We start from the raw sequence: 16,589 nt of genomic DNA on the forward strand, positions 1-16,589 counted from the left end.
TATCTCTCCCTACACCCCTCCCCACCCCCCTCTCTCTCCCTCCCTTTCCATCCACTTATCTCCCCACCTCTCTCTCTCTCCCCACCCACTTATCTCCCCGCCTCATCCACTTATCTCCCCACCTCTCTCCCTCTCCACCCACCTCTCTCCCACCCCTCCCCATCCACTTATCTCCCCACCTCTCTCTCGCTCCCTCCCCACCCACTTATCTCCCCCACTCTCTCTCCCTCCCTCTCCATCCACTTATCTCCCCACCTCTCTCCTTTTCTCCTTCACTCATCTCCTGGCATTTCTCGCGTCCTACTCTGGTCACCCAGTCGCCCATTTAAATCTCCAGCAAATGTCGACTTGTATATCTCCCCTCCCGACTGCCCCCCGCCCCCCCTCCACAGCTGTGCAAGGCGAATTGTTGTGGACACAATTATCTCCACGGCGCCACGGGGACGAGATGTTAACTACCTCGCCTGGGATACAGGAACGCGTGGGTTCGATCCCGACCCTGACGGTGCCTGCTGCTGTATATTTGGAGTTTGCGTGTTCTCCACGTAGTTGCGTGGATTTTTTACACGCTTTTATTTAACTCACTCTGTCTGTTATTCTGGTGAATAAAACAGGAGGTGTTAAGACGTTCAAACACCATCGAAACCGTTTTTTACACGCTTTTTATTAACTCGCTCAGTCTGTTGTTGTCGTCGTCGTTGTATCCTCAAATCTTGTAACTCAATTTTAACCCACTTCTCAATGTGGTATCGACTGTAAACTTGGTATACTTTTGTCATACTGATGACAATACTATATTCTATCATTAAAAAATATATTTTTTAACATTATTTTTTACGTGTTATGTTTCGGCTTGGCTCTAATTGTCCACGCTCAACTGACGTTGGCTGTAAATCACCACGCTCACTTACGTTGTGGCAAGCCTCGGGGCCACTTCCTGGAGTCGTGGAGTTCTTCCATTACTAGTACGGTACATTTCATTAAAGCGTGTTTTAATTTTTTTATATTCCTTATTTCATGTATAATCATGCTTTTAGAGTATTTGGCTGCTATAAATGTCCACATGAAGCCACTTGCTTGAGCTTGTATTTGTGGTCGCCAGGTCGCTTCTGAAAAAGGAGCCGTACAGCTCAGTGGGCCTAACCTGGTAAAATAAAACATAACATAATCTCCCTTATACTGGTAGGAGCCACCTGGTTCCACCAGCCCACAGGGGATTATTGTGTCCGTCCGTCGTGCATCCAAAAACGGGAGGGTGGGGCTTGGTGGAGAGGGGCTGGGTGTGGAAGGGCTGGTCACCCCGTGGTGCCCTTATAAAACTCAACGTTTAACCTACTCACGCCGGCTTGTGCCCACCCTCACAGTCGGGCATATTTGCGGAATACACCACGCCGCCGTTGACCCTGGCCATTGACCGAGCAACCCAACGTTCCTACCAGCTCCCTCCGCAGGAATGTGTTTAATAGCCATATCATACAGATGTTTGGAGCTGCTAATGCCTTTAACGAGCGCTCATTAGGACCGGTGTGTGACCAGAACCACACTCTCACTGCCGTTGTGTATCCTCCCCTTTGGGGTGGGGATATTGTATTTATGCAAACATCTGATGCTTATTTAAGACTTGGGTTGACCTCCTGGGATGACCAGAATCTCTCCCGCGTGTGTGTGTGTTGTATACAATCTTCGTTAGTGCGAACATCTTCAAGTTTTCCGTTGGTTTTTTTTTATAGTTTTTCACCGCAGCGAACTCGACCTTGATGCCCGCGACCAAACTGCCTACGATGCAACAACATTCGGCACGTTTTGGTGGAGGGGGGGGGGCATCATGATACACCGCCGCCTTGAGTTCGCCTTTGCGTGGAGAGGCAAAAGAAAGGGGAAGTAACGCTTCGTGTGTGTGTACGTGTGTTTTTGTTAAAGTCTAAAGATTTCACAACAAGCGGCTCTCACCCAACGGGAAACGTTTGGGACGCACGTGGTCACGGGTGCAGCGCGTCACGGCGGTCCGGAGATGATGGGATGGTCGTGCGGATAGGGGGCCGTCCATAAATGACGTCACGCGATTTTGGAATGATTTTTGAGCCCCTCCTCCCCCCGAGTCACACGGCGTCACACAAAGTCAGACCCCCCCCCTCAAATATGACCTCGCAAAGCTCTGTCCCCCCCCCCCCCAAAAAAAATAAAACATGCTTCAAATCGCTTTAAACTATTGCCATTGTAGTGCGTATTTAATGTGGCGCTGCACTCTGATGTTGTAGGAGAAAACATGTATTAAAAAGTCTATTTAATTAACTGGAACGTGTTGTCTATATTTATTTAAAGTTGCGCATTTTTACGTGACGTCACATTTCTCAAACCCCCCCCCCCTTCGTCACACATCGTCACAAATGTCTGACCCCCCCTAGGTGCGTGACGTCATTTAGGGACGGCCCCGAGGGCAACACGCATGTTTTATTTTCAAAATGGAAATATGGTTTTGGGGGGGGAGGGGCATAGCTTTGTGACGTCATATTTGAGGGGGGGGGGGGTCTGACTTTTTGTGACGCCGTGTGACGAGGGGGGGGGTCAAAAATCGTTCAAAATCGCGTGACGTCATTTATGGATGGCCCCTTTGAAACTGATTGGCCAACACCAGAGAGAGCCTCAACAAGAGTGTCTGGTGGGCAAGTGCTGTTGGCAAGCACGGCACACGAAGGGGGTGGGTGGCCAACACCACGCCCGGCCGCCTTTGTCTCCCCAGTGGCGATGTTTTCACGCACCGCAACCAGTTACTCATTTGAGGCCGAGTCGACCTACGGGAGGCCCAGAACCGGTTCAGATAATCGTCACTAATGTTGGCCGTCACACACAAGCCAAAGCTCCCCCGTATAGTCTGCACAGACTGTTGGGGCAAGTGCTGTTGGCGAGCTCCTGGCCGTGACACACCACCACGCACATCACTGCACAAGCCCCCATCACAAGCCCCATCAGAACACATTCCTGCGGAGGGAGCTGGTAGGAACGTTGGGTTGCTCGGTCAATGGCCAGGGTCAACGGCGGCGTGGTGTATTCCGCAAATATGGCCGACTGTGAGGGCGGGCACAAGCCGGCGTGAGTAGGTTAAACGTTGAGATTTATAAGGGCACCACCCAGCCCCACCCCTCCCACCCCCCACTAAGCCCCACCCTCCCCACCGAGCCCCTCCCCACCCAGCCCCACCCTCCCCACCGTCCCCACCCAGCCCCTCACCACCCTCCCCTCTCCACCCAGCCCCACCCCTCCCATTTTTGGATTCACGACGGACGGACGGACACAATAATCCCATGTGGGCTGGTGTAACCAGGAGGTTCCTACCAGTATCGGCATAGCTCCATCACACACACATCATCATCACAGACCCCTCCCCCACTCTCCATCCTCTCTCTCTCTTCCCTCCCTATCCCAGCCACTCTCCTCCCTCTCGCGTGTCACGACTGTTCAGCCTGTACGGAAACGACCTCCCACTCTCCCCTCCCTCTCTCCCACTCCCCCTTCTCTCTCTCTCTCTCTTTTTTCTATTTTTTTACCGTCAGAGAATGGTGTAGTCGGCACTTTGCTTCGTTCTTCATTTCGTTTTTTTTAGTTTTTTAATGCTTTGCTTTATGTACCCCCCCCCCTCTCTGCCCCCTCACTCTCTCACTCTCACGCTCTCTCTCCCTCTCTGACGCTCTTCCTCCCTCCTCTCTCCCCATACCCCTCCCTCCCTCTCGGTCTCTCTCTCTCACGCTCCCTCCCCCTCTCTCTTTCTCTCTCTCGCCCTGAGATTCAATTCGCCGGCGTAGCTCGCAATCCCTCCCACGAACGAACACAGAGACACACGCACGCACACCCCCGTCTAGCTAACACACACACCCCCCCAACACTCCAGCTCACACATCCCGGTCTATCTAACACACACCCCCCCCAGTCTATCTAACACACACACAGTCTATCTAACACACACACACACCCCCAGTCTATCTAACACACACCCCCCCCCCCCCAGTCTATCTAACACACACACAGTCTATCTAACACACACACACAGTCTATCTAACACACACACCCCCAACCCTCCAGCTCCCACACACTCCTCCCTCCACTGCCGACACAGAACGGACGCCACGAGCATTCATATCTCTCGCTCGCTCTCTCGCTCGCTAGCTGTTCTTTTTTTTGTACAATTGTATATTTAAACGGAATAGCACGATTGTATAAAATTATCACGTAAACAATTCACCATTCGCCATCGTTCTGTTTATACCACATCAAAGCTAAGCCGCGTATTGATTTCGTTTCGTTCAGCATATCCATTGTCATCATCGTGTCAAGTCGTCGCTATTGTATAAGCCCGTGCATGTATATATTTTAAGAGGTTAGCGTAGAGTGAATTCGTTTTTTCTTATTAAATTGGTGGTGGTGGTGGGGGGGCTGCTATGGAGGGAGGAGACGGCGCCTCCGCTTGGATTTCGGATCGAGCCTCCGCCAAGGATGGAGCCACCCAGCAGGAGACGGAGCCGCAGAAGCATCGCGAGACGGCTCCGTGGCCCGGGCGTGATCAGCATCGCTCAGACTCGCCGGGTGAGAGACGCGACGCGTTGTGGATTGCCGTGCGGTCTTCACTAGGTCTGTGTGGTCTTCACTAGGTCTGTGTGGTCTTCACTAGGTCTGTGTGGTCTTCACTAGGTCTGTGTGGTCTTGACTAGGTCTGTGTGGTCTTCACTAGGTCTGTGTGGTCTTCACTAGGTCTGTGTGGTCTTGACTAGGTCTGTGTGGTCTTCACTAGAGCAGTGAGGTCTTCACTAGAGCAGTGTGGTCTTCACGAGATCCGTGCGGTCTGTACTAGGTCTGTGTGATCACGAGATCTGTGTGGTCTTCACGAGATGGTCGTGGTCTCCAGTAGCCCAGTGAGTTCTTCACTACAGCAGTGTGGTCTTCACTAGGTCTGTGTGATCACTAGGTCTGTGTGGTCTTCACTAGGTATGTGAGGTCTTCACTAGATCAGTGAGATCTTCACTAGAGCAGTGTGGTATTCACTAGATCAGTGAGGTCTTCACTAGAGCAGTGTGGTCTTCACTAGAGCAGTGTGGTCTTCACTAGAGCAGTGTGGTCTTCACTAGAGCAGTGAGGTCTTCACTAGAGCAGTGAGGTCTTCACTAGAGCAGTGTGATCTTCACTAGAGCAGTGCGATCTTCACTAGAGCAGTGTGGTCTTCACTAGATCAGTGTGATCTTCACTAGAGCAGTGTGGTCTTCACTAGATCAGTGTGGTCTTCACTAGAGCAGTGTGGTCTTCTCTAGATCTTTGAGGTCTTCACTAGATCAGTGTGGTCTTCACTAGATCAGTGAGGTCTTCACTAGAGCAGTGTGATCTTCACTAGAGCAGTGTGATCTTCACTAGAGCAGTGTGATCTTCACTAGAGCAGTGTGATCTTCACTAGAGCAGTGTGATCTTCACTAGAGCAGTGTGGTCTTCACTAGAGCGGCGTGGTCTTCACTAGATCAGTGTGGTCTTCACTATATCAGTGAGGTCTTCACTAGAGCAGTGTGTTCTTCACTAGATCAGTGAGGTCTTCACTAGATCAGTGTGGTCTTCACTAGAGCTGTGATGTCTTCACTAGAGCAGTGAGGTCTTCACTAGAGCAGTGAGGTCTTCACTAGATCAGTGTGGTCTTCACTAGAGCAGTGTGGTCTTCACTAGATCAGTGAGGTCTTCACTAGATCAGTGAGGTCTTCACTAGATCAGTGAGGTCTTCACTAGAGCAGTGAGGTATTCACTAGAGCAGTGTGATCTTCACTAGAACAGTGTGGTCTTCACTAGAGCAGTGTGGTCTTCACTAGGTCAGTGAGGTCTTCACTAGAGCTGTGTGGTCTTCACTAGATCAGTGAGGTCTTCACTAGAGCAGTGAGGTATTCACTAGAGCAGTGTGGTCTTCACTAGATCAGTGTGGTCTTCACTAGAGCAGTGTGGTCTTCACTAGATCAGTGTGGTCTTCACTAGATCAGTGAGGTCTTCACTAGAGCTGTGTGGTCTTCACTAGATCATTGAGGTCTTCACTAGAGCAGTGAGGTCTTCACTAGAGCTGTGTTGTCTTCACTAGATCAGTGATGTCTTCACTAGATCAGTGATGTCTTCACTAGATCAGTGAGGTCTTCACTAGAGCTGTGTGGTCTTCACTAGATCAGTGAGGTCGTCACTAGAGCAGTGAGGTCTTCACTAGAGCAGTGAGGTCTTCACTAGATCAGTGAGGTCTTCACTAGAGCAGTGAGGTCTTCACTAGAGCAGTGAGGTCTTCACTAGATCAGTGAGGTCGTCACTAGAGCAGTGAGGTCTTCACTAGATCAGTGAGGTCTTCACTAGAGCAATGTGGTCTTCACTAGAGCAGTGAGGTCTTCACTAGATTAGTGAGGTCTTCACTAGAGCAATGTGGTCTTCACTAGATCAGTGAGGTCTTCACTAGAGCAGTGAGGTCTTCACTAGAGCAGTGAGGTCTTCACTAGAGCAGTGAGGTCTTCACTAGATCAGTGAGGTCGTCACTAGAGCAGTGAGGTCTTCACTAGATCAGTGAGGTCTTCACTAGAGCAATGTGGTCTTTACTAGAGCAGTGAGGTCTTCACTAGAGCAGTGTGGTCTTCACTAGAGCTGTGAGGTCTTCACTAGAACAGTGAGGTCTTCACTAGAACAGTGAGGTCTTCACTAGAGCAGTGTGGTCTTCACTTGAGCAGTGAGGTATTCACTTGAGCAGTGAGGTCTTCACTAGAGCAGTGAGGTCTTCACTAGATGGTCGTGGTCTCCAGTAGCCCAGTGTGGTCTTAATTAGATTGCTGTGGTCTTCACTAGAGTGTTGTGGTCTTCACTAGATCCGCGTGCCCTTCACTCTACCCATGAACTCTTCTTCCTTGTGTACTGGACACGTCCACGCTCGGAATTACCTTGAGAGACATGAAGAGGAACACTTGGAATTGAGAACACACGCACGCGCACACACACACATGCTGACCCGATCAGACAAGCACACGGGGCTTTGTCGTGGCTGAAAGGGATATGTGGATGGGGGGCGCTGGTCGAGACTAAGAACGGAGTAGCAGCCAAGGAGCCGTCAGCCACGGTGTCATCTCGAGTGCAGGATGACCGTGAGAGCTGGGGGGGGGGGTAGACATCTCAGGCGAGTCTGGTCCAATCAAATCATCAACATCGCTGTGCCTACCGGTGCATGCTGCTGCTGCTATTGTTATAGCGGATGTGCGTTCAATGTGCGCGTGTGTGTACGTTGTTTTAGTCCGTTGTTGGATCAGAGGTGGGAGTCTCGACTGTGATGGTGGTGGGGTGTTTGGACCAGCCTTGTGTAGGTTTGTGTAGGTAGGAGTGTGTAGGTAGGAGTGTCCGTGTAGGTGTGTGTATTTATGTAGGTGTGTGTAGGTAGGAGTGTCTGTGTAGGTAGGAGTGTCTGTGTAGGTAGGTGTGTCTGTGTAGGAGTGTCTGTGTAGGTAGGTGTGTCTGTGTAGGTAGGTGTGTGTAGGTAGGGGTGTGTAGGTGTGTCTGTGTAGGTAGGTGTGTGTAGGTGTGTGTGTGTAGGTGGGGAGCGGTGGTGTAGTGGTTAGCGCGCTGCGCTATGAACCCGGCTACCCGGGTTCGATTCCTGCTCACGGCCAACACCAGCGACGATTATCTGAACCGGTCCTGGGCCTCCCCTAGGTCGACTCAGCCTCAAAATGAGTACCTGGTGCGGTGTGTAAACATCGCCACTGGGGAGACAAAGGCGGCCGGGCGTGGTGCTCGCACTTGCCCCAAGTCTGTTGCAGGCTAAACGGGGGATCTTTGTCTTTGGTGCGGCGCGTGGGTTCGTGGACTGACACCGAGAGCGAAGCTAAGCAGGGTGCAGAGCCTGGCGAGTGCTTTGATGGCCACCATGCATCATAGTACGTTGTTATTGTTGTTGTTATATAGGCTGCTGCGGAGGGAAGAGAGGCTTTGCACCAAAATCCATTGTGTGTTAGATGTGTGTCAAATGTGTGTGTGTGTGTTAGCAGTGTGTAAAATGTGTGTGTTAGGTGGGCGTGTGTGTGTTAGGGGTGTGATGTGTCGGTGTGTGTTTGATGTGTAGTGTGTGTTATGTATTAGGTGTTATAGGTTAGGGCTAGACATTGCGAGATTAAATGTTTTACGTACAGTGCGTTGTGTATTAGATTTAGGAGCGTGGTCTCTGAACGGGGGAGTCTGTGTGTATCGTCGGATTTGCAGTGGCCGCCTTGGTATTGTGTTAGCGGTGTGGTACAGCAGCAGCAGCACTGTGCGTTGCTTGGTGTGTTAGACGTAGTCAGTCATGTACCCAGCGTGGCCGCCTCGATCCACCGCCCATCAACCTTCCCCATTCACCCTCCTCCCTCCTCCATCATCTCTCCTCCCTCCCTCCCCTCGTCTCAACCCTCCCCTCCTCTCCTCGCCTCCCCCCCCCTCTCCCTCCCCCTCCTTCTCCCCCTCTTCCTCCCCCTCCTTCTCCCCCTCTTCCTCCCCCTCCTCTCCTCCCTCCCCTCTCACCTCAAGCGTCAGACGAGTTCAGACACAAAGATCCCCCGAATAGCCTTAACAGACTGTTGGGGCAAGTGCTGTTAGGTGCACTGACACACACCCACAGACACTGACACACCCACAGGCACACACACAGACACACACCCACAGGCACACCCACCCACAGACACACCCACCCACAGACACACCCACCCACAGACACACCCACCCACAGACACACCCACAGCCAGACACAGACACTGACACACAGACACACACACACACCCACAGACACACCACCCACAGGCACACGAACAGACACTGACACACCTACACACACACCCACAGACACACACACACTGACACACACACAGACACACCCACAGGCACACACACACACACCCACTTACACACACATACACTGATACACCCACAGACACACACCCACAGACACACACACAGACACACACCCACAGACGCACACACACCCACTGACACACACACAGACGCACACCCACAGGCACACACACCCACTGACACACACATAAACTGACACACCCACAGACCCACACTCACACATCCACAGACACCCACAGGCACAGACACACACACAGACACCTTCACGCACAGACACGCCACTGTCTCCTGCAATGCACATTTACGAACTCGCCAGCCTCCGGGGGTAACACACCGAGAGGAGGAGGAGGTAGTGGTGGAGGTGGAAGATTGCGAGCCACGCGAGACAGACGGATGGGTTTGTGCAGAGCGTCGCAGCTTGAGACGCAACACACACAGACAGACAAAGATTCCTCACCCCACCACCACAACCTCGGAGAGCAATCGGACAGACTGGCAAGGGGAAAGGAGGTCCCGTGTCATAGAACAGAATGTTGGGTGCAAGTTGCCGTGAGCGAGAGTAGCTTGTGTAGTAACAACACGTGTCACACACACACACATGGACGATGCACATGTAGCATAAAGGCAAAGGTCCCCCGTGTAGCCTGTGACAGACTGTTGGGGCAAGTGCTGTTAGCGAGTAGCACCGAGGGGGTGGGGTGGCCAGAGACCACGCCCGGCCGCCTTTGTCTCCCCGGTGGCACCAGGTGGCACCAGGTACTCGTTTGAGGCTGAGTCCACCTAGGGGAGGCACGTGGATACATGCAGACACAGAGACACAGATATAGCCTCTTAAGAGACGATTGGGGTACAGTATAATCACACAAACGGACACATACACGCACGCACGTTCATATTTTAACGATACATCATATCAAACGCAACACGTATATACACACATGCAGATATAATCATACATTGGCACACGTGGCACACACACATTGGCACATGCGCGTTTATGTGTGACCACACAGGAACATTGGCACACAGTCTGACACGTGCACTGTATTCAGTTAAAATCACGCACGACGGCACACACACACGTGCACACACACACGTGCACACACACACGTGCACACACACACGTGCACACACACACGTGCACACACACACGTGCACACACTGACACGTGCACACACACACGTGCACACACTGACACGTGCACACACACACACACACACTGACACATTCACACACATTGGCACACACTGACACGTGCACACACACACGTGCACACACACACACACTGACACATTCACACACATTGGCACACACTGACACGTGCACACACTGACACGTGCACACACACACGTGCACACTGACACGTGCACACACACACGTGCACACTGATACGTGCACACACACACGTGCACACACACACACGTGCACACACACACGTGCACACACACACGTGCACACACACACGTGCACACACACACGTGCACACTGACACGTGCACACACACACGTGCACACACACACGTGCACACTGACACGTGCACACACACACGTGCACACACACATGCACACACTGACACGTGCACACACACACGTGCACACACACACGTGCACACACACACGTGCACACACACACGTGCACACACACACGTGCACACACACACGTGCACACTGACACGTGCACGCACACACGTGCACACACACACGTGCACACTGACACGTGCACACACACACGTGCACACACACACACACTGACACATTCACACACATTGGCACACACTGACACGTGCACACACTGACACGTGCACACACACACGTGCACACTGACACGTGCACACACACACGTGCACACTGATACGTGCACACACACACGTGCACACACACACGTGCACACACACACGTGCACACACTGACACGTGCACACACACACGTGCACACACTGACACGTGCACACACACACACACACACTGACACATTCACACACATTGGCACACACTGACACGTGCACACACACACGTGCACACACACACACACTGACACATTCACACACATTGGCACACACTGACACGTGCACACACTGACACGTGCACACACACACGTGCACACTGACACGTGCACACACACACGTGCACACTGATACGTGCACACACACACGTGCACACACACACACGTGCACACACACACGTGCACACACACACGTGCACACACACACACGTGCACACACACACGTGCACACACACACGTGCACACTGACACGTGCACACACACACGTGCACACACACACGTGCACACTGACACGTGCACACACACACGTGCACACACACATGCACACACTGACACGTGCACACACACACACGTGCACACACACACGTGCACACACACACGTGCACACACACACGTGCACACACACACGTGCACACACACACGTGCACACACACACGTGCACACTGACACGTGCACGCACACACGTGCACACACACACGTGCACACTGACACGTGCACACACACACGTGCACACACACACACACTGACACATTCACACACATTGGCACACACTGACACGTGCACACACTGACACGTGCACACACACACGTGCACACTGACACGTGCACACACACACGTGCACACTGATACGTGCACACACACACGTGCACACACACACACACGTGCACGCACACGTGCACACACACACGTGCACACTGACACGTGCACACACACACGTGCACACACACACGTGCACACTGACACGTGCACACACACACACGTGCACACTGACACGTGCACACACACACGTGCACACACACATGCACACACTGACACGTGCACACACACACACGTGCACACTGATACGTGCACACACACTGACACGTGCACACACACGTGCACACTGACACGTGCACACTGACACGTGCACACTGGCACGTGCACACACACACGTGCACATACACACGTGCACACTGACACGTGCACACACGTGCACACACACCCGTGCACACTGACACGTACACACACTGACACGTACACACACGTGCACACTGATACGTACACACACACGTGCACACACACGTGCACACACTGACACGTGCACACACTGACACGTGCACACACACTGACACGTGCACACACACTGACACGTGCGCACACACACGTGCACACTGACACGTGCGCACACACACGTGCACACTGTCACGTGTACACTGACACGCACACTGACACGTGCACAAAACAAAGATTACACATCCACAGAATGGCACATGCACGCGTTTATTCAAGTGTAATCACAGACACATGCACACACATTGGCACATGCACACACATTGGCACACGCGCGCGTGCATTCAAGTGTAATCACAAACGTGCACGCAGCACGCACGCGTTCACTCGCTCGCTTAATGCGACTCACGCCAGCACACACACTGACCGCAGTGGTGGCATCACCACCCCGCATCTCCTTCCCCCCTCCCCTTGTCTCTCCTCCTCCTCCCAGCTTCCCCTCCCTCCCTCCTCATCCTCCCCCAGAACCCCACTGTCAGGCACTCTCCTCTGCCATGTCACCTCCTCTTCCCTCCCACCACGTCAGTCGTCGTCCCTTGACCCAGCGGCTCCCACGCAGCCTCCCCACACCCAGTCACGTACACACCGCACAGCTAACATCCTCACCCATAGCTCACACCCATAGCTAACATCCTCACCCATAGCTCACACCGCACAGCTAACATCCTCACCCATAGCTCACACCCATAGCTAACATCCTCACCCATAGCTCACACCGCACAGCTAACATCCTCACCCATAGCTCACACCGCACAGCTAACATCCTCACCCATAGCTCACACCGCACAGCTAACATCCTCACCCATAGCTCACACCCACAGCTAACATCCTCACCCATAGCTCACACCGCACAGCTAACATCCTCACCCATAGCTCACACCCATAGCTAACATCCTCACCCATAGCTCACACCCATAGCTAACATCCTCACCCATAGCTCACACCCATAGCTAACATCCTCACCCATAGCTCACACCGCACAGCTAACATCCTCACCCATAGCTCACACCCATAGCTAACATCCTCACCCATAGCTCACACCCATAGCTAACATCCTCACCCATAGCTCACACCGCACAGCTAACATCCTCACCCATAGCTCACACCGCACAGCTAACATCCTCACCCATAGCTCACACCGCACAGCTAACATCCTTACCCATAGCTTACACCCATAGCTAACATCCTCACCCATAGCTCACACCGCACAGCTAACATCCTCACCCATAGCTCACACCGCACAGCTAACATCCTTACCCATAGCTTACACCCATAGCTAACATCCTCACCCATAGCTCACACCGCACAGCTAACATCCTTACCCATAGCTTACACCCATAGCTAACATCCTCACCCATAGCTCACAACGCACAGCTAACATCCTCACCCATAGCTCACACCCATAGCTAACATCCTCACCCATAGCTTACACCCATAGCTAACATCCTCACCCATAGCTCACACCGCACAGCTAACATCCTCACCCATAGCTCACACCGCACAGCTAACATCCTCACCCATAGCTCACACCCATAGCTAACATCCTCACCCATAGCTCACACCCATAGCTAACATCCTCACCCATAGCTCACACCCATAGCTAACATCCTCACCCATAGCTCACACCCATAGCTAACATCCTCACCCATAGCTCACACCCATAGCTAACATCCTCACCCATAGCTCACACCCATAGCTAACATCCTCACCCATAGCTCACACCGCACAGCTAACATCCTCACCCATAGCTCACACCGCACAGCTAACATCCTTACCCATAGCTCACACCGCACAGCTAACATCCTTACCCATAGCTTACACCCATAGCTAACATCCTCACCCATAGCTCACACCGCACAGCTAACATCCTTACCCATAGCTCACACCGCACAGCTAACATCCTTACCCATAGCTCACACCCATAGCTAACATCCTCACCCATAGCTCACACCGCACAGCTAACATCCTCACCCATAGCTCACACCGCACAGCTAACATCCTTACCCATAGCTTACACCCATAGCTAACATCCTCACCCATAGCCCACACCCATAGCCAACACCCATAGCCAACATCCACACCCATAGCCCACACCCATAGCCCACACCCATAGCCAACATCTACACCCATAGCCAACATCCACACCCATAGCCCACACCCATAGCCCACACCCACAGCCAACATCAACGTGGATCGTTGTCCGGGTTCCTCCTCTGGTTTTGCCCCCCCCCCACATTGAGAATCAACTCGTGCTTAGATGATTTGGCTGCTGCTATAAATGATTCTCATACTTGGCCAGGCCGCCTCTGAACAAGAGCTCACAGCTCAGCGGGCTTTACCTGCGAAATAAAACTATTTTTGGTTTCAAAAATAAAATTTCCGGAGTAATGTCCATTGAGGCTAACATGAAAGTATTCCACAATTACAGAAAAAAACTTAACAAAAGCAATTAGGTTGTAAAATTACATTCACGCTTAAACGTTTGTGATTTTAATAATAGTTGGTTTGAACGAGGACCGAGATCGCTGAATGGCGATGCCAAGAGACCGAGCGGGGTGGTTCGAAAGCTTTTGGGGAAGCTACGTGAAATGCTCTTGATCCAAATTGTGCGTGTGCGAAATCTGGGAATCATTAATAGACAATCGGACGGCACATCGCAGAATTTTAGGATTGTCCAATGGTAACAGCAACAACAGCAGGTCAGGCAAATAGAAAGCAGATCTACAAACAATACGGCTTGCAAATGTAAATAGCCCTGCAGTGAACATTTTTAGTTTATCCATGAGAGTTTTTTTTTTGGGTTAGATCGCGTAAATATAAATGTGTCGTTAAAACCCACCACCATCCGACACAGCCAAATTAGAAAAGTTTATCACGTCAAGAAAACATGCCAATTAGTTTCTAGTTCAGCAGACCGGTGTGTTGGAGAGTAAACCCGGTAATTACAACGAGCATCATCAGGCGAAGGCCAGAATTGTTCAAGTAAAACTAACTCAGTTTTAGTTCGCTCCAGTTTTTGCTAACTTAAGTGGCCCCAGTTTTCTGCTCTGGCCCATAGCCTAACTATACACGCTGCTCCGTTCTTTCTCCCTTCCTGATGGCCACCTTTCTATTCCAATCTTACAAGTTGTTGTCACCCCACGCTGCCAAGGATATCCCAGCATCCTCCGTGGCTTCGTTGAAGTCCAACTCTCTTGACGCGCGCAGTCAAGCCTTCCGTCCGTCGTCGTCACCGTTCGGGCTCTGCTGCTTGTGGCGAATTTCGTAAATATTTCTTCGCCTCGAATGATCCTTCTCGTAGTCAGCAGCAGTACGGTGCTCGAGGATTTTCGAGTCCGATGCGGAGATGGAGCGACGGACCGGCTCGTGGTGCGGGCGCAAGGGTGGCTTGTTGCATAGTCGCAGGACCGTGAGCGATGAGGGAGGGGGGGGAGAGCTTCAGCTTCATCCAGCAGTGGATAGATGACAGCTATTTAATTCTCCATTCGTGGTGCGGGTCGTGAACGGTGGTTGTGTGCGTTCCAGAATGGGAACCTTTATTTACCCTGGAGAAATCCGATGAGTTATGAAGCTCTTTCTTTTTTCAAAGATGTCCAACAGTAGGAGCGGGTCGGAGAGTTCAGTTTCCACCGTCTCTCTCCAGCTCTTCGTCGCTTCTTGGCAGACGTGGGATCGATGCCAGAAGCGAACTGAGCAAAACAATCTTCTTGGTTCTTTCGGTAAAGTCACGTAGAAGGGAAGTAATAAAATAATAAAAATAAAACATAATAAAACAATTCTCACGACGTTTCGGCCACAACGCAAGCAGCCATCCTCAGGCGAAGAATGAAACACCCCAAGCTTGGAGCGTATATTTAAGCTGGGTTAGAGGGGGGGGGAGGTGGGAAGAAGAGCGCCTAAACAAAATAATTTGCATATCAAGAGGAATTCAGCATATGGAAAATGCGTAGGAGGTGGGCGGGGGGGGTTCCAAATCAATACTATGCCCGTGCATTATGCAGGATTAGCAGCATCAAAGGGGGGGGGGAAGGGGGGGAGCATTAACAAAGGAAAGGAATGTTAATAGTATGTAGCTGTAGTTACTAAACAACCACGTAAAAAACTACAGTATAAACTGCATGACAAACTAAAGTATAAACTACATAGCATCATCAGTAAACTTACTATACTCTACAATAAGCTGAGTTACTAACAGTAAGTAATACATGAAAAATTCTACGTTGTAAAAAATTATATAATATGCTTCCATCTAAACTTTATTCTCTTACATCACACGCGTCTATACCGTACTATATACTTCCATAGGCAAAACCAACATTAAATTACATACTGTATTGCTATAAACCACCCTATACCTTATACATTTTTAATATAACACTATGTATTATTCTACCCACCCTAATGTGTATCAAAATGGTTTATTACGTCCTTCCAGTGATTGCTAAGCCAGAATCCATCTTCTCGGTTAAAATTGTCTCTGTGTTTGTAAATGTGGATCGCCTCATGTACGAATCTCTCATGATAGCCAGATGGCTTGCAGAGAACCTCTGTCTTGGAGAAGTCAATGTCATGTGAGCCCACTGAGTTGTAACAGTGATCTGCCACGGCTGAGGTGTTTGTCCTACAGTGTTTCAGGTCAGCTTTATGTTCACGGATGCGGTCCGAGACATGTCGTTT

General features: G+C 51.3%; 1 protein-coding gene across 3 annotated transcripts in view; it reads left to right on the plus strand.

Moving 5' to 3' along the window:
* The first annotated feature begins 3,742 nt into the window (after positions 1-3,742).
* LOC144941771 (reticulon-1-A-like) overlaps positions 3,743-16,589 on the plus strand; it is a 75,691-nt gene continuing 62,844 nt past the window's right edge. Inside the window, exon 1 of one of the 3 annotated variants that reach the window (XM_078868200.1) lies at positions 3,743-4,578. In XM_078868200.1, the coding sequence (XP_078724326.1) occupies positions 4,434-4,578 (145 nt within the window). In that variant the 5' untranslated portion in view covers positions 3,743-4,433. The remainder of the gene's footprint in view (positions 4,579-16,589) is intronic. The other 2 variants (XM_078868199.1, XM_078868201.1) reach the window with 2 other exon arrangements.

Source organism: Lampetra fluviatilis, chromosome 25 (assembly GCF_964198595.1).
Source record: "Lampetra fluviatilis chromosome 25, kcLamFluv1.1, whole genome shotgun sequence".
In the NCBI taxonomy this organism is placed as follows: Eukaryota; Metazoa; Chordata; class Hyperoartia; order Petromyzontiformes; family Petromyzontidae; genus Lampetra; species Lampetra fluviatilis.